The 18,104-nt window shown below is 54.7% G+C and overlaps 2 protein-coding genes across 15 annotated transcripts in view; both read left to right on the forward strand.

The window, feature by feature from the left end:
• Window positions 1-12,713, forward strand: part of ARHGEF10 (Rho guanine nucleotide exchange factor 10) — a 112,837-nt gene extending 100,124 nt beyond the window's left edge. For 9 of the 11 annotated variants that reach the window (XM_019737575.2, XM_019737572.2, XM_019737577.2 and 6 more), the window contains 3 exons: window positions 2,015-2,189; window positions 8,456-8,578; window positions 11,131-12,713. In XM_019737575.2, the coding sequence (XP_019593134.2) occupies window positions 2,015-2,189; window positions 8,456-8,578; window positions 11,131-11,615 (783 nt within the window). In that variant the 3' untranslated portion in view covers window positions 11,616-12,713. Of the gene's footprint in view, window positions 1-2,014; window positions 2,190-3,357; window positions 4,403-5,512; window positions 5,638-8,455; window positions 8,579-11,130 lie in introns of those variants that run through there. The other 2 variants (XR_012495418.1, XM_074329275.1) reach the window with 2 other exon arrangements.
• A 3,410-nt stretch (window positions 12,714-16,123) lies between these two features.
• The window catches only part of KBTBD11 (kelch repeat and BTB domain containing 11), a 31,624-nt gene continuing 29,643 nt past the window's right edge, over window positions 16,124-18,104 (forward strand). The window contains exon 1 of one of the 4 annotated variants that reach the window (XM_074329280.1): window positions 16,124-16,529. The gene's annotated coding sequence lies outside the window, so the exon portion shown is untranslated. The other 3 variants (XM_074329276.1, XM_074329283.1, XM_074329279.1) reach the window with 3 other exon arrangements.

The raw sequence follows: 18,104 nt of genomic DNA on the forward strand, positions 1-18,104 counted from the left end.
CAGCAGACAGGTGAGCAGATGGATAGGTGTTGTCATGATTTGGCAGCACCACAGAGGAGGTATGTGGTAGGGGAATTAGCAGGAACAAATAGATAAATGAACTCGCCTCACAGCAGAGAAAGGGTGGCCCTGCAGAAGCATCTCCTGGGAACATTCTAGAGGTGCCAACTCTGCGCTGACCCCAGACTCGCAGAGTTGGGAGCCAGGCTGAGGACCATCAGCTATTTATCCAGCGTCCTTCGGGGGCCGTTCTAGTAGTGATTGTGAAATAGTCAGGGGAGAGGACGCAGCTTCGCTCCTTTACTTTGCAGTAACGACTCCACGTCATGCAGTGGCACTTTTTAACCTCTGTCACCTTCCTATGCCCAAGGCACTTTTCCATGGGGTAGTGACCTCTGTATTCTGCACTGGTGGAAGAGCCAGCTGTGCTGAAGTCTGGCACCTACACTGAGCAGCAGACAGCTTTTTCCTCCTCAGAGATGTGTGGGTTTCCAGGGATTGCCATGCAGACTGAGTGGTGGGCACTGTTCTGCTGTGGGTCCCTAGGATCTGGCAGTGGCGAGGCACATTCTGTGGAAGCCCCTGCACCTGCCTGCAGCCCCTCTGGCAGCGGGGTTCCTCTGAGGGGAGCTCTTCTGGTTTCCAGATCCAAATGGAAGCCTCTTTCCCCCAGGAAGCCCGGCAGAAGGGTTAAGCCGTAGCTGTCCCCTTAAGACAGTGGTGTGGGGCCGTGGAAGCCACCCTAAAGGCCCAGGGTCTGCCCGTCCCACAGGCCCCATGCCCTGGCAGGCAGGGCTGGTGACAGCACGGCCCCTGCCCTGGGCCTGTGGCACTTCTTGGATTCTGAGTCTCAGATCCCCCAGGGAAATCTACCGCTCTTTGACGATGTAGGAAAAGTCAGTGACATGCATTTGTTCTGGGGCAGACTGTTTTGATGAGCCCCCTGAAGGTTGAGACTCAACCAAATACAGGTTTAGGCTGCAATGAAGAATGAAAGCCGGGACACAGTCAGGTAAAAACTGCTCAGGAGAACAAGGAAAGGCAGGTGTCCCCAGGAACAGCCCTAAGAGTAATTAACCCTCATGCGGGTGAGGATGCTGCGTTTGAATATGCAAACGAGGGGCAGGACCTAGGAGGAGGTGGCCAAGTCCTGACATGTGTCTGTGTGTGTCTGGCTGCCTAGCGTGGCTGCTCCAGGCCGTGATGGCTCAGTTGGGCCTGGAGCCGAGTTAGCAAGTTAAGGGCAGCCCTAGGGACCCGGCACAGAACGGGCAGGGTCCCACCTCCCTAATAGCCGCCGACTCTGAAGTGATTCTCGTAGCGATGCTGTTCCATTTTAATTTTCCTCTTAAAACCCACTGCCCTTGTGTCATTCAGGAAGCAGAAAGCGGTGCCTCAGGGCTCATACCTGGCATCGCTAATTCACAAGTTTTCAAGCTTGACACTACAGTGGGGGCTTTAGCAGAGCAGGGACATGAGGAGGGAGAGTGGGGGCGACCGGGAAGCAGGGAGGGTGGGAGAGCCTGGTCCCCTCACAGTGTCGCCTACAGGCAGTGTGGGCCATCAGTGTGCTCAGGCACTTGGGGAGGGGACTGGGTCTGCCCTGGAGTCCAGGGGACATTGGCTGGCCTCCGTCAGCAGTCAGGTTTTACACTCCCAGGCGCTCCCTCCGCTCGCTCCCATTTCCTGTCCTGCCCATCTGCTAGGGGCCCTGCCTGCGCTGGGCCACCACCTGTCTGCCGTTCTCCCCTGTGGTAACTGGGAGACAACGTGAGGTTCTAGAAAGCTCTTTGACCTGCTGTGGCGGGGGAATGAAACTAAGGCACGCTGCTTGATTGCTGGTGGTTTGGGAGTGATGGTCCCTTGCTCTGCATCCCTGAGTGCGTGCGGAGTGACTCTGGGTCCAGCCAGACAGGTTCTGGCAGGACGGTGGCACAACCCCAAGCGTGGTGGGGGCTGCAGGGGCTCCCCGTGCCAAGCGATGCCCACCCTTCACCTTCTCCTTAACTCCCAGAACCAGCTGGAGGCCCACCAGGACGAGGGCATGGTGGTGTCACACATGGCCGTGGCCGGCGTGGGGATTTGGGTCGCCTTCACATCCGGGTCCACGCTTCGCCTCTTTCACACCGAAACTCTCCAGCACCTGCAGGACATCAATATAGCCACCCCTGTGCACCACCTGCTACCAGGTAGGGTCTGGCGGGGAGGGCCCGAGGGTGATAGGGGGTGGGGGTGGGGCATTGCTGGGTGACCTCAGGGCAAGGACACAGTTTGGTCAGGGGACCGAATTAAAGCTGCACCTCACAGACACTTTCCCAGCCTTAACGCTAGTGGGGCTCGGTGCTGGGGTGGGGCCCTACAGGCGCCCCAGCAAAGGAGACTCGCTGGGCTGGGGAGGCAGGGGCATTGAGGGAGCCACAGAGGCGGCGTCTCGGGGGACCTGTCTTGGGTTTGCTCCGGTCAGCGCTGCTGGCCTTCACCTCCACACTACTTTTAAAAGCCAGGCTTGGGTGGCAGCTCTTTCACTTGCACATTTCCCGAGGACAGACGAGCAGATTGTCGGAATGTCCCTGAATGTAGAGCTCGCGGACACACGTGGGTGCCCAGGGGCTCCACACGGCGGGCGCGTGAACAACACATGGGAACCTCCCTCCCAGATGCTGGTCCCCAGTTCTGGTTACAGCGGAACTCAGCGTTCATGTGTCTTTGATACATCGTTCCCACTGCCGACCAAGCCACAGAGTATAACATGGTCACACGTCTCTCTCGTTGACCATGTTTTCATCCCCAGGTGGTGCCCCCTGCTGTTCTCCATCTGTGTGGCTCTCCTGCAGCCCGGGCACGGTGCAGTCAGGTGTGCGAGCACCTGGCACCCATTTCCCTGGTGCGCCCCCCCTTGGGCCTGACGTCAGCGTCATCCGGGATCCCTCTGCCTCCTTCTGGGTCCCCTCTGTCCTGGGTCTCTACTCCTGTGCAGATAAAATTCCAGGCTCCTCTTGGGAGGCCCGTGGAGGCACCGATCCGTGCCCGGCCGTCCAGCGCAGAGCAAAAACCCCTGGCTGGCACCCCATAGATGAAGTGCCTCTAAGCTCAGACCCCTGGGGCCACGTTGCACTCCATCTGCATCTCACGTCCTCCTCCCAGCGCTTGTGGCCTCGTGGCCCAGGAGGAAGGTGGGTGACCCAGGACTTCAGGGGCCTCTAATGGGATTCCGTTTGCCACACCACCGACAGTGGCTCAGGAGTAGGTTCCCCAGGAGGTTGTCACCCGAAATCGGCTCTCATCGCAGTGTGACTTAGGGAACAAGCGGCCAGAGTCACTTCTTCCCCTGTCTTTTTCCAACCATCTTCCTTGTAGGCCAGCATCTCATGGTGATCGCCACCAGTATTTTACTGTTTGGCAGGTCAGTGTTTCATGTGCGTTTTCACTGTGTGAGTACACTGCCCGAGGGCGTTGGGCTCTGTCTGGTCATTGTCTGGATGCTTGTGGTCCCGACCTGCGTGTGTCCTGTGTTACACGCCTACGGATCCTCCGTCCTGGAATTGTGCTCATGAGGTCACCTAGAGGGATTTTGTTACACGTGTGGCAACAGCACACCACGCTTTCCTCCTGCAGTAGCGCTGGAACATACAATTCCAGGAGGTTCTAGAGATGAAGCCTTCCCAGGCCAGAAAACAGAATTTGAAAATACAAAGTATTCTGCTGTGACTCGCTGTCTTTTTGGCGAATTAAAACTCAATGACACCCATGTGCTTCCTGAGCAGGCTCAGTGGGCTCCCAGCTGCAGAGTGTGCGGGACTCAGTTCTCCCACAATCACGCGCGAGCTCTCTGCCTTAACGCCCATCAAACCACATGGTGTCACGGCTGCCAAGGACTCCTCTGCCAGCAGCACACAGTTCTCAGGGCGGAGCTGACAGCAGAGCAGTTGCGGAGCTTTACGTAGTGTAGGTCGCGAGCAGCCCCGGAAGTGACGTCAGGGCGTTCACACCGAGCGCTGTGAACCGGCCCGAGGCCGCGCGCGAGGCTCGCTCGCCCTTCAAGCGTCCCGCCGAGTGAATGCATCGTTCTCCAGGGGGATGTGAACAAACAAAACGGCCAAAATTTGTTGTTAAAAAACCTGTAACCTTTCTAAACACCACCGATGACATCATAGGGGAATTCAGCAAATTAAACCAGACTCAAGATTGTTATGACTCAGGGAACAAAACCCAGCGATGGGCTCGTGTCCCCTGGGCTCCCGGTGCCATCCTGGCTTAACCAGCAGCTAGTTAACCGGTGGTTAATCCCACACTAACCAGCAGCCCGGCCCAGCCGCTGCCTGCGCTGTGTGTGCGGGGGAGAGCAGAGCAGGGAGTGAGTTGCCGGCCAGCGCTTGCGCTGCACTGGGCAGGCCTGTGGCTTCTCCCAGTCACGGTGTGTGTGTGTGGCCTGTGGCTTCTCCCAGTCACGGTGTGTGTGTGTGGCCTGTGGCTTCTCCCAGTCACGGTGTGTGTGTGTGGCCTGTGGCTTCTCCCAGTCACGGTGTGTGTGTGTGGCCTGTGGCTTCTCCCAGTCACCCCCTCTGTGTGTGTGGCCTGTGGCTTCTCCCAGTCACGGTGTGTGTGTGTGGCCTGTGGCTTCTCCCAGTCACGGTGTGTGTGTGTGTGTGTGTGTGTGTGGCCTGTGGCTTCTCCCAGTCACGGTGTGTGTGTGTGTGTGTGTGTGTGTGGCCTGTGGCTTCTCCCAGTCACGGTGTGTGTGTGTGGCCTGTGGCTTCTCCCAGTCACCCCCTGTGTGTGTTGCAGGCGTGTGAAGAAGCCTGGGTGCCATTGTTTACGCGCCCTCGGGGCCGGCCGCGCTCCTGGACCGGAGCCGGCCCAGGGGAGAGGGCTGCTAGGTTCCCAGAAGAGTATGTGGTCAGTCCCTTCGTCACGTTTAAAACTCATTTTAAGCGCTCTGCGCATCCTGGTCGCCTGTCGTAGTGTCAGCATCTCTACGTCCACCCCACTCCCCTGGGCTTGAATAGGTGGCCTCCCAGCCGCAGCCCCGCCAACTCAGAGCCAGTCCTGGGGACCCCGCGCCTTGCCTGGGAGAGCAGGCGGGCTTCTGATGGGCCGTCCCTGGACACCTGACAGCCGCACTCCAGCTGGACCTCCTGAGCTGGAAAACTACCAGCTTCCCTAATTATTATTTTAGGGAGGTTCTCACATGTAAAACAAAAGCTGACGAATCACATGTAGACTGCTTAGAAAACAGAACACGCCATCACTCACTGAAACTTACCATCAGTCTTAACTTACTTTCAGACCAGTAATTAAAATCAAGGAATTTCTGGGTTTTCCCTGCTTCCACCTTCTTTAATGATTAAATAAAAGCTGTGGCTGGTACTTAGGGGAAGAAGCCCCATGGTGGTTTCAGTTTGTCTTACCAGTGACCAGGGGGGTTTTCCCTCCCCTACCCCATGGCTCTCTCCATCCTGGCCCCCAGCTCCTTCTGGGCCTTTGAATGGTTTGTTTTGTGCTTTCTCTTTAGAAAGACCCACTCCTGAAGGAAGAAGTTACTTTACAAAGACATAGAAAGTCTTCCAGGTTTTTACGACATAATACATGTAAAAGCTGGGGACGATGAACCTTCAAATCCTGTTTACACATAGAGAGGTGAGGAAATTCATGAGTAAGAGATCACTTGCAAATTGTATTTCTTAACGAAAAAGTAGTTTTATCCTTTGTAACTTGAAGGTGAATTCCTCATTTTGTTTCACTAGCAGTTGCGAATGTTTATACCTCATATTTTAGGAGGTACATGGGCTTTTTATGAAATTTCCACTTTCCTTAGTTGTCTTTGAAGCCACGTGCTTTGTAGAATAAAAGTATTTCAAATGTTTCTTTAATGGCCCCAAGCCTATTGTGAACCAAAAAAGGGGGTTCTAGGGAAAGTCACCTCACAGGGCGATCTGACCGCAAAACCTACCTGGGCAGGTGGGTGGGCAGCCCCGCCCCAGGCCTGTGACGTCTTAGTGACAGCCTTGTCGTCACCTTTAGCTTCTATCCTCATGCCTGTGCCTGTTGTTAGTACACCTGGAAGTAAGCGTGACCTCCCCGAGAGCAGCAGTGTCCTTGACAGCCCTGTGACCCACCCACCGGGCTCCCCCCCTTCATCTTGCTCACGTCCCTCAACCTCAGATGCTACAGAAGCTGCAAGGGTGTCACACTCCGCAGATTCTGAGATCCTGTTCCCGGCACATGTAGTCAGTTAGGCTCAAGTAAACTCATAAAAAGCCTCTACAGGTTTGGACGTTCTAATGTCAGCACAATATTTTAAGAATTACAAATTCTTTGTGAAAAGAAAATGTAACTCAGAGATTCATGTTTTGGAGAAAAATGGAACTCCATTGCCCAAACCACGATGCTTCAGGATGTTCAAATCGTAAAAACACTTATTTTTGCGAATCATTTTCATTTGTGTACAGGCCTTGCCTACCTGAGTGGGGGTGTGTGTGGGATGACGCCATGTGACAGGCCCACAGCCCCCGAGGCCAGGGTCAGTGTCATTGGTGAGAGGTCACCAGTCCACTCACTTTTGCTGTTTCCAACACTTGTATTTTAAGAAAGGAAGTTTTTAAAATTTAGGACAAGGGGACACAGCGTCGCTTGATTTTCATTTCCCTTCCACACTAGTGGCTTAGGAAAACGCTTCCCTCACCTTAGGGAAGGTGAGCTGTCCTCGGGCTGCGGTCAGTTGTCAGCATTCCCTGCTGCTCCCTGTTTTTCTCAATGTCATGAGATAAATTACTCACGTGAAAGCTGTGAGTGGGAGATGCCACCTCACCAGTGCAGCAGGCGTGCTGAGGGGACTGTCACCTTCCAGCAGCTGCCCCGCCAGCTTCCTCCCCTGAAGTCCCCCGGAAGGTGGGAGAGGATGGTGTCGGGGCTTATCCTAAACGCAAATGGAGGTTTGTTTTGTCTCACAGATGGCCAGAGTACTGAGTGCTAGTGAGACTGCTGCTCCAGGAAGACGTGCCTGCATTTTCTCGGGCTTGTGGGCACCCTGGGGCCCACCCGAGGTGCTGCCTGAGGCCCAGCAGGCGTGGCTGTGCCTGTCCAGCATCAGTCAGACTGCTGCAGCATTTCCCCTTAGCTGTGAAAGTGACAGTCCCCTGCCACGCGTGGGACTGTGTTGTGGATTAGCAGAGTTAGGAAGGTTTCTAAAACCCAAGTCACTCAAACACATGCAAGCGTTCAGAATTCCTGGGAACATAAGTAATAGTGCCTTTTTCAGAATAAGACAACCCTCTTTAGAAATAAAAACTAATTTTTGGTGTTTGTTTCTGCTTTAGTTCCTTTGTGGGTTTTTTGTTTGTTTGTTTGTTTTTTTGTGACAACGGCTTCTGTAAACATGCTGACCCGTCTCTGGCTCACGGTCATTGCTTTCCATGCTTTTGTCTAAGATGAACCCAGGTCAAGTGCAAAAATGTTGGAAATATTTCTACAGAAAAGGAGAATCAGATTGCTTGTTAGGGATCCCATTTCTTCTCACTAAATTGTTCTCGGCTCAGCAGCTTTAGGGCTGAAGAGAGAAACTCCAGGCGTTACCGTAGGTCTTCTGAAAGCTGCGATGCTGACCCGTGTGTCAGAGCGGCGGCAGCTTCCGTGCACGGCCGGAGTCACTGTTTAAAGTCAGAGTCGTGTGGGGTGTTTGTCACCAAGGCAGTGGTTCCTGGCCTGGCACCACCCAGAGCAAGTTGTTTCATTTCTCTGGGCCTCGGAGCCTTGGCTGTAAAACAAAACAAAACAGTGAAAAGCTGTAAAGGCCCTTCTGACTCTGGTATTTTAGTATCAACATTTTCCAATGTTGACCTGAATGTTTAGAAAGTCACACAAGACTCTGGGAGTCTGTCCTGCTGGGTTTGCTCTCGTCTCAAAGGTGTCTCTGCTGGTACACAACCAGCCTGCGGTTTGTGTGGGCGCGTGTGCGTGCGTGTGCGTGCGCGTGCCTGCGTGCGTGTGCGTGCGTGCGCGTGCCTGCGTGCGTACCTGCGTGTGCCTGCATGTGCGTGTGTGCCTGCGTGCGTGTGCGTGCCTGCGTGTGCATGCCTGCGTGCGTGCGTGTCTGCGTGCGCGTGCGTGCTTGCGTGCGTGCGCGTGCCTGCGTGCTGCACCGACCAGAAGTACACGGCTAGAGAGACCGACGCTCCAGGGCCTCTGAGTCGCCTCTGGAGGTGCCCTGTGAGCGGCGGAACAGACGGGGTCCCAGGGGCGCGTGCTGAGGGGCCGTCCCGCATGCCTTTCTCGTCCCGTTGACGGACGCGCAGGACGTGGGTAGCGCCCCAGTGGCCCTGCGCCCTGGGCGTGCCCTGCGCCTTGCGGTGGCCCGAGCACGCCGGGGCCGGGTCTGCCGTGTTTGCAGGCGGCACGCGGGGCCCGGGCCCTGCGTGGCTCGCGGCAGAGCCCACACACGCTGTGTCTGTCCGTGCAGGGCACCAGCGGCTGTCGGTGACCAGCCTGCTCGTCTGCTACGGCTTGCTGATGGTGGGCACCAGCCTGGGCGTCGTGGTGGCGCTGCCCGTGCCTCGTCTGCAGGGCATCCCCAAGGTGACCGGTGAGTAGACGCCTGTGGTCCCGCACCTCCCGGGCCTTTGCCAGCCCCTCCCCCACCTCGCCAAGCACCGCAGCCTGTGTCCTGCTTTATCATGGGGGCAATTGCTTAAGCGATTTAGATTATTTGGGTTTTTTAAAGTATGCTCTAAAGACTTTGTCTACTAATTTGAGTCACCTTTTGTTTTTCTATTCTGTGGTATTACAGGATTATTATACATCGTACATAATGTTTGTATTATAGCGTATATTACAGTATATAATATTCTTTGTTCTGAAGTATTTCTCTACTCCCGTGTTTCCATTTCGTGTTAGTGGTCCGGGGAGAATCTTATCCTGAAACATTTTCATGTCACTTTTATTGCCACTTATTAGTTTCTATGATTAGATACAGTTTTCCTCAATGAAAACAAATGCCTTTTATATTTTGTTTTGCAAAGAAGGAAGTCCAGCTCCCCTGGGCTTTTCTGCAGTGTTGCTAGGACTTCAGATGGGTGCAGCCTTTTCGGAGAGTGACTTGGCCTATGGACCCCGAGCCTGAAGATGCTCGTGTGTCTGGAATTGGGGTTTCCAATTCGGGGTCTGTGGGGGGAAGCAGCCTTGGCTGTGCACAGAGCGTGATGCAAAAAGACCTTTGCCACAGCGTTTAATTTCAACAGCACAAAGAGGAAGCAGCCTAAATGTTCCCAGTGAGGGAGGGGCTGGGAGATGTTCAAGGAAATGGTCGTATTTCTGTTTTAAACACAGTGATGTGTGTGGACAGCTTTGAGTCACAGAAGAATGTGAATTCTTTAAGTAAAACCAAGAACTTAAATTTTATGTTGATTCTATAATATCGGCCATTTGAAAAAAAAAAAAAAAACTCAGAGAAAAAGATTTGTAGAAACCTCACCAAAATGTTAATAAAGATTGTATTTCTGTAGTTTCTTGCTAATGTCAACAGGAGACTATCTCGCTCTAACTCACTCGCCCCTGCCTTTCCTCAACGATCTTTCATGAGCCCCCTGTGAATGGCCCATGGTGTCGATAAATCCACGTCTTGGCGTGACCCTCCTGTTAGGACTAAGGACTGACAGTTTTGTGCATTCGTTTCTCAGTCTGTTTTGATTCTGGTCTGTGTTGTACACACACAGTGACAGGCTGCATAGTTACGTGGTGCGCCGGACAGGTCACCACCACCTCCCATTGCTTGCCTCCGTAATTTTGCCTGTTTCTGCACTTTCTGTAGCTGCCTCGCATCCCTGGCATTCCTCTGTACCTTGTCCTGTCAGCCTTATTTCTGAGACGCACCCTTGTTGGTGCGTGTGCTGAGGTCGTGCGTGGTCCCTGCTGTGCCGTGTGCCTCTGACCCGTGTGTGTGTCTCCTGGTGTGTGTCGAGTCGTTCTCAGCATTCGTATTCTGTGCTCTGGCTCTGAACATGCATGGCTGCCTCTGCTTACTTACATGGGCCCTCTTCCTCTGGGGTGTGTGTTGCTGGCCATCTCAGGGTCCCAGGTGATGCAATGTCTTCCCAGTTGTCATGTCACATTATGCCACGGCAGGTGTGTCCTTATCCCTCCATATTCCCACCAGGACCATCTTAATTTGGCCATCTGGTCACTGAGAAATGGCATCTCACTGTGGCCAAGGTACCCTATAATTTAATCTGCTTTGGCCAAAGGGGGATGCAGGTGAGGGCTGTGGCCTCGTCTCACCCTAAGGGCACATGTTTCCTACATCCATGGCCCGTCCCCCGGGAAGCGCTTAGGTCTGGAGACCCTGTCTCCACCTGGCACTCAGGAAGTCGGTGCCAGGGCTCCATGCGTCACCAGACACTGAGGCAATTTCTGCCGAGTGCTCTCGGGTTGATGATGATTTGAAAATTTGAATCATGTCACTTTTAAACCAAAAAGCCCCCTTTGGGAAAAAAAAAATTCCTTTTTTTTTTTTTTTTAACTTTTATTTATTTTAAGTGTGTTTTTCCAGGACCCATCAGCTCCAAGTCAAGTAGTTGTTTCAATCTAGTTGTGGAGAGCGCAGCTCCCTGGCCCATGTGGGGATCGAACCGGCAACCCTGTTGTTCAGAGTTCGCACTATAACCAACTGAGCTGCCCTGAAAAGTCCCCATTTTAATTAAAACCGTAGAATTAACTTGTTCTAACCCATAGAACTTTTTTGTAATGAAAAATGGCAGGGAGTTTAGGCACCTTGTTCCTAAAACGGACACATTTCAAGTGTTTAATTTTTTAAATCAAGACATAGGGAAATTAGTTATATTTTCTTGAGCAAGTGAGAAGGCTCTGTTCGTGCAGACAGCAGGAAATAACTCTTACTCTAAAATACGACGTGACATTAGAACTGAGATACTGTTGACGAAAACCCAGTGTACTTTAGACCATTATTTTAAAAGCTTTCTTAGAATTAACTAAACAGCCAGGAGAATGTAATCCAGAAGCTATTTTCATTCTAACCTGTCATTCAGTAAGAGGGTTATTTACGGGGTTTGTCACTGGGCCCCGCACTGCTCGTGTGTCACTGTCTTGTGTACAAATGATGCCGACACTCTCCCCTTCCAGGGAGAGGCATGGTCTCCTACCACGCGCACAATGGGCCTGTCAAGTTCCTGGTCGTGGCCACCACCGTCCCCAAGACAGACAGGGACAAGCCCAGGGACAGCCCGCCCCCTGGCATGGAGCCCCCGGATGGAGAGCAGAAGGACGAGGTCCCCAGCGATGGGGCCAGGCCCTGCTTGGGTCAGCACAGCCCCGATGCCCTGTGGCTGGGGGGTTCGCTGGGCTCTGTGACACACGGAAGTGAGCTCTCATCGTCAACCGGGTCCCTGGGGCCCAGGTCCGAGGATGGCACCATGTATGACCAGCTGCGGCACCCCGGCATGGCACCCGGGGGAGGGCGGCGAGCCAGGAGGGCGAGGGTCAGCTCGGTGCTGGTGGCGACGGGCGGCCAGGGCCACCGGCGCCTGGGCAGGAAGGCCAGGCCGCAGCGGCCCGAGGAGCTGGCCTCCTCCATCATGGTCTGGCAGATCCCCCTGCTCAGCGTGTGAGGCTGCGGCCACCCTGGTCGGGTCAGCGAGAACCAGTCTTCGGGGAAGAAATGTGCAATAGCATGCGGGTGGCGTTTCCTGCCTGGTTCCTTCTCGTGCTCGCAGCACAGCGGGACACAAACGTTTCTTGAGAAGGCGGCCGGCGGAGGCGAAGCGTGAGTGAGGGGACTGTCCCCGCCTGGCCCTGTCCTGCTACATGGGGCGTGTGCCGACCAGGGAACGTGCAGCGTGTTTAGCAGCGTGGGAGTGCGCTGACCGTTGTGGACGTCGTCTCGCTTGGTTCAGAGCTGCATGTCCTGGAACCCGGGAACAGCAAGCAGCGTTGGTAATGACGAGGACAGACAGGTAACACGGCCCGGCCCCAGGGTATTGGCTTTCTGAAGGAGCCGCGTTCCCCAAAGTGGTATCATGTGCGTACTGTATAGCTTAACAAAGTAGTATTTTTGTATTGCATTTTGTCTGTTAAAAATGAACAATTAATGTTTCAGTCAATATATTATATGTAACATTTCACAGGTAACGTTTGCTTTGAACCAAATGCTCAGTACCTGTCAACACTGAGGCTCCACATCGATGCTAAAACATTCTCTCTGTCGCCTATGAAATGGCATTGATATCCATGGTAGAGGCACAGATGTCTTAGTCCCCAGGGAGAGCGTGGGAAGTGTCTTGTCCCTTCTGCAGGCTGTTCCTTGCACCTGTGACCTGAAATGCTGTTTGTGTTTAAGTTCGTGGTGCTGGTGGATGCGGCTGTGCCTTTGCTGGCAGAGGGACACAGCCCAAGATAGGCGACACTCCGATCGCAGGACCAGCTGTGGTGTCAGGCTGAAGGAGGGGTCAGTTAGGCTCGTGTGCTCAATGTGCATTTACGTATCCATCTTCCACTTACTGGGTGATTAAAAAAACTAATGCAGACATCACCAGAAGTAAATTTCTTAGCACTTTACAGATGACTAAAAATTGCTAATGTTATGACTTAGCCAAATACTTTCCAAGGTGCGTACATAGCCCCATGTGGGAGTAATTCTCCCCAACCTTTCTTACACTGTTAGCTGCTATCTTATTTCATAAATAAAGTCTTTTTATTTAAAAATACAATATTACGAGTGCCTTTTTCCCCCATAAAACAGAAAGGGGTAGTTCTGAGGGTCCTTTCAAACTGGCATGAGAACTCCCAGAGACAGTCGCCGTCTGGGTGGGGACATGCGTGCTAAGAAGCTGTCATGAGACTCATGCCCTTCCGGTGACATCCCGAGTTGATTGAATGTGAAACGTGAAGAGGTCGTGACGGTGGACTGAGCCCGTAACATTTGCACTCATGACACAATTAAGCTTTCAGTGTCTTCATTGGCTGATAAGACCACAGCACTTGCATACGCCTTTCATTTCATCCACGGTACTTGAATGGTTTTGGTCTTCAGTGCATCTCAAAGAACTCTCTTACAAGTACCACATTTTCTTACGGCACAAGTAAGTCCAGAGCTGAAACCGTCCCAGCTGAGGACAGTGAGCATGTCCACCCACCGAAGGAAGCACTGCACTTAACAAGCTGCGGATGCTCCCTGCACACGTGTATGCCAGAAGTCACGCTGAGCCCTGTGCCACCAGGAGTGTCCTTTGCGTTGCACTGTCCCTTCTTTCACCGTGTCCTCGCAGACCCTGGGTTCTTCCTGGACAGCGTGTACATGGCACCTGGGACCCACTTATGCATCTGCCCGGGTTCCTTGCTGCTGTCTGCCCAGCGGCTCAGAGACTCGATAGTCCAGGAGTCCCGTGTCACTCTCGCCTACCTGGGCTCCCATCTGGGCGTCGAGACCACAGGTGTGGGTGAGTTTGGGCCAATGCTGTGCACTGTGTCCCTAAATCCACGTGTTGGAACCTTGAGCTCCAAGGTGATGGTGTTAGGAGGCAGGCCTGGGGTCACAAGTGGGGCCCCAGAATGGGACCAGTGTCCTTGTAAAGGACTCTGCAGACCTCCCTCCCCTCCTCCGTGTGAGGCACGGGGAGACGCGTCCATGAACCAGGAAGCAGATCTGCCGGGCCTTGGTCTTAGACATCCAGCCTCCAAGGGCTGAGGGAGGAGACCCCCGCCCCCATCACTCCTGGTTTCCCATTGGGGACTGTGCACGCGTAAGTGCTGCCGGGATACAGGTTCTGTGTCCAAAGGGGGAGGCTCCTACCGGGGACAGAGTGGCACAAAGCTGGAAGACGGGACCCGTACCTGGCCCCTGGGCTCTGCTCCCTGCACAGTGGGGCCGAGGACCGGGGGCGGGGGGGGGGGCTCTCCTGTGCGTGCCCAGTGCCCAGTGGGTGGTGTCAGCTCTCCCTACCCATCCAGCCAGAGCAGCTGAGGGAACTGGTGGTGGGGACAGAGCTGAAGGCCTGTTAAGGGTGGGTGCTGTTGCTGTCCCGGGGGCAGGGGGCTGAGGGCCAACCCTGAGATGGGAGACTTGTCATCGGAGGGGGTGACATTTAACCAGGGAGAGGCAAGAGGTGGGGCCTGCTGGGTGGGTCTTATGTCTCCTTTCAGAGAACTGAGGGCTTGGGGGGCGGGTGAGGGCAGGGCTCACCCCAGTGACTGATCGTGTGCCCTGGCGGAGCCCAGTGCATAGCCGTCTGCTCATGCAGGTCCCGGGGGCACCCGTATCTCCTGGGCCAGGAGCTCCCATGCCGAGACCCAACTCTACACAGAGACTTGGCTTCTGCCGCTGCTGTGATCCAAGGTGGCCACTCACGCAGGTATGTCTCTGGGGAGGGACATGGGAGATGGGGTGGGCCTGCCAGCCTAACGGGAGGTGTCGCCTGTGAACAGTAAGTGGCTGGGCTTTGTTACGAAGCTGCAGGCCACTGGGCACCCACTACCCTATGCCCCAGGCCCTCTCTCCTAGGGCACCTGGGCCCAGACAGGAGCTATCCTGCCTGGCCTCGAGGGAGGCAGGTCATATCTGAACTGACACTTGGAATTTAAAGAGTTAACCGGATGTCCGAGTGTTGTGCCCAGACTCAGAGAAATAGCACAGCAGGTCCCCAGCTGTGGTATGGACGGACAGACAGACGGTGGGCCCAATCCCGACGCTCCTGTGGATGGAGGCTGGGCAGTGAGACGGGCGGGGGTCCTGGAAGCCAGCTGAGCTTCCAGGCAGCTTTCCTCCACTTGTCAACCCCCATCTCTCTGCCCCGCTGGTCGGTGCGCCACCCCCTCCAGTGCTTCCCCACTGCAGGGGTGCCCCAGAGGTCGGATCAGACCCCAGCTTGCTCTCTGAGTGGACATCCAGCTTGGCCGAGCTCTGAGGACTCTGCACTTTGCTGTCTGGGCCTCTGGTTGGGAGCACGGTCTTTCCCGCTAGTGTCGCCTTCAGGGGACACAGGGTCTCTGCAGTGGCTCGGGCTGGGCCTGCTCAGAGCCCTGGTCCCAGCACAGGAGAGTACGCGCCCCACGCCCTCAGGTCTGTCCTGTGCTCTGCACACCATGGCTTGTAAGCCCCTGATGGTCAGAGCATAAGCCATGGATGCGCGAACAGCGAACAGGATGCTTCCATTCCCATGTCCAGAACATGTCTCTGGCTCCGTGACTCTGGGCTAGATACCCGTTTTGAAGGATGCAGCACACACTGGGTGACACATACATCACCTACTTCGCTTTCTGCGGCTATTTCTGACAAGCTGTTTAGAACTGGGATTTTTGCAAATGGAGTCATTTGATTTTCTACATCACGTCCTAGAGTTATCTTTTCCTGTAACGTTTTTGTAAATTAGATTCAATGCGAATGTCCTGGGTCCTCGCGAAAGAGGAGTATTTTATGGCTCGTTTCTTCACCTACAAAGTGGATACAATTTAAGCTCTAGCAACGAGACGGGTTTGGCAGTTTCCAGATTTCACATGCGTGGAAGTGTTTTAGAAAACGGGACTTTTATGAGTAAAGGGCTTAGAAGCAGTAGACGCAGAGAACATTCTATCAGACACAAGTTGCAGTTTATTGGGGGATGCAGCGTGTGTGCAGGTTGTAGCCATTTCACTTATTTCCTTTGTAAAGAATTGAGTGACTGTCCTAAGAAAAATGAGTGAATGGTTGTGTCACATTCTTGTGGACTGTTTTCTGGCACGTTGCTGCCCGTGCATACCCGGTGTGTCAGTGCTAGTATAGGGCACACTGGTTCCTATTCAGAAACCACTGCTCCTTTCATGACCTCTGCCCCTCCACATGCACATTCACACACTCACATATACATACACATGTACACGTGCACACACGTACAGTTACACTCATGTACACGCACACGCAGCCACACTCGTGCACACTCACGTGTACTCACATACTTACAGGCACACACACAACATGCTCCTTGTGCTCCCTGCAAGGGGCTGTCAGGGCGATGTCTGTTCCGGTGGAAAAGAGGAGGCAGCTGGCAGGCCCAGCCTGGCTCTGGCTTAGCTTTGCTCCCTGGGACTCTCTCCAAAGAGCTGGGGAAGAATTAACCCTTGAAAAGGAGGCCCACGAATTCCTGGGCACCGAGGCTTCTGTTGGGATGAGGCCGGAGGGTCTTCGTAGGGCTCAGAACACTGCCCAGGCCCTGGCGGTGGGCTCTGGGTGCTTCGCTCGCCTTCCCGGCAGTGGGGGCACCACTTCTGCTCCTGCTAATAAGATGGTGCTGTGTGGGAGGAGGCTAAGCACGAGGAGCCAGGCCTGGAGGAGGGCTCGCAGCACTTTGCTCCCCTGTGCAGGGAGGGCTCTCACCCTGGCCTGCTTCACGGGGTGACTGAGCAGCGCAGGGGCAGAGCTCTGTCCGTCCCGGCTTCTCCTTCCGCCCAACACCTCCCGCACGTCTGGCTCTGGAGCAGTGAGCCCTGCGCAGGCCTTCTGGAACCAGTCACTAAGGGACATCTGCCTGGTCTCCTAAGAATGGCCCTGTGCGGTAGGTGTCCTCCAGTCCCATTCCCACAGGAGAACTTGGGCTTCCAGTTAGGGAGCTGTGCCCACGCTGACTGCCAGGTAGTGGCAGATGCTGGGACTGGGGCTGCCCGTCCCTGGGGACCCTCTGAGGCAGGCAGCCCCTGTGAATCGGTTGTCCTGTGGCTGAACGTTCGTGGCTGTCCCAGCAGAAGGAGTCAGCCATGGTCATTAGCAGAGTTTGCCAAAATTTGATGACAGGGTTGGTGACAGGGAAGGAAGGAGGGAGGTAACATGTGGCCCCCTCTGTGGGCAGCTGGGGCTCCGCCAGGGCTGGATGACCCTGCATTCTGGAGCCCGGCCAGGGCATGGAGCAGACAAAGGGCTGGAAGCGAATCCACAGAACCCACCGTTGCACGCAACCGAGGAGGTTTTCCGGGCGCTTACTTAAATGGCAGTGATAACGAAGCTCGCAGTGAAGTGGTTTGCTGGCTGGAAACGTCACAGCAGACCGCCTGCACGTAGGACCTGGAGGGCGTCTGCAAGTGTGGCTCATGTAGAGCGCCGTGCAGGAGGGTGGGCAGCCCGAGGTACAGCTGCCTGGTGACGGGAAGCAAAGGCTGCTGGATGACGGTGGTGAGTGGTGTGTGCGGGAGGCAGTGGGGAGCCGGGGTGAGCGCAGGGAGCCCTTGCCGCTGCCGCTGCTCCATCTGCCCCGTTTTCCTGGGGCTCCTGCTCCAACACCCTGTGTGCACAGAACTGGGCCTCCTGAAGTGAGGGGACCAGAACCGAGCTGCAACCTAGAAGGCCTGGCACCTGCCGGGTGCTGGTTGGAGGCGGCAGACGGAAACGAGGCTGGTTAGGTGAGCAGCGAGGACGTTCTTTCATTCCCTTCTGCTCATCAGAACATAATTGCTCGCTTTGGGGGTGCTCAGGTAGGGACCCTGCTGTCTTTAGCTCTTCAACCAGGGCATCACCCCCCCTGCGGGGGTGACATTTGCAATGTCTACAGGCACTTGGTTGTCACCACTTTTGGGGGTGGGGTGAGGGGACAGTGCCACTAGCATGTAGTGTGTGCAGGCAGGGCTGCTGCCAGCATCCGCCGCGCTCAGGACGTCCCGAGTGTCCACCTGAGTGTCCGCTGAGCTGAGGCGAAACGTGGGCTGGTCGCTAAGAAAAGCAGGACTCATGGGCCTGGTTTCTGCTGGCTGCTGGCTGCTCTCGCGTGTCTTGGGCCTCGCTCTGTCTGACTCACCAGAGCATTGCTATTGTAATTTGAATGTACAATATCTTGTTTCGGTCGTTACAGGGAACTTTTCATACTGATTGACAGATGTCAGCAGGGGCTGCAGCCCATATTTCAACTGCCTTGAGTGTATCTTTAGTGGAGATACAACGTGACGGTGAATCTATAGCCTAGGACAGTGGTGTCCAAACTTTTAACGTTTTTCACCAAGCGCCATATGCGGTAAAATACACAAACAGCCGGGCCACTCACTCGAGGTGAAGTACGTATTGCCTCACCTGGTTTATTTAAGTAAACTAAATATATTTTTGGAATTTGCTGCGGGCCAATTAACAATGGATTGCGGGCTGCAGT

The sequence above is a fragment of the Rhinolophus sinicus genome, linkage group LG04, assembly GCF_036562045.2.
Source record: "Rhinolophus sinicus isolate RSC01 linkage group LG04, ASM3656204v1, whole genome shotgun sequence".
Classification (NCBI taxonomy): domain Eukaryota; kingdom Metazoa; phylum Chordata; class Mammalia; order Chiroptera; family Rhinolophidae; genus Rhinolophus; species Rhinolophus sinicus.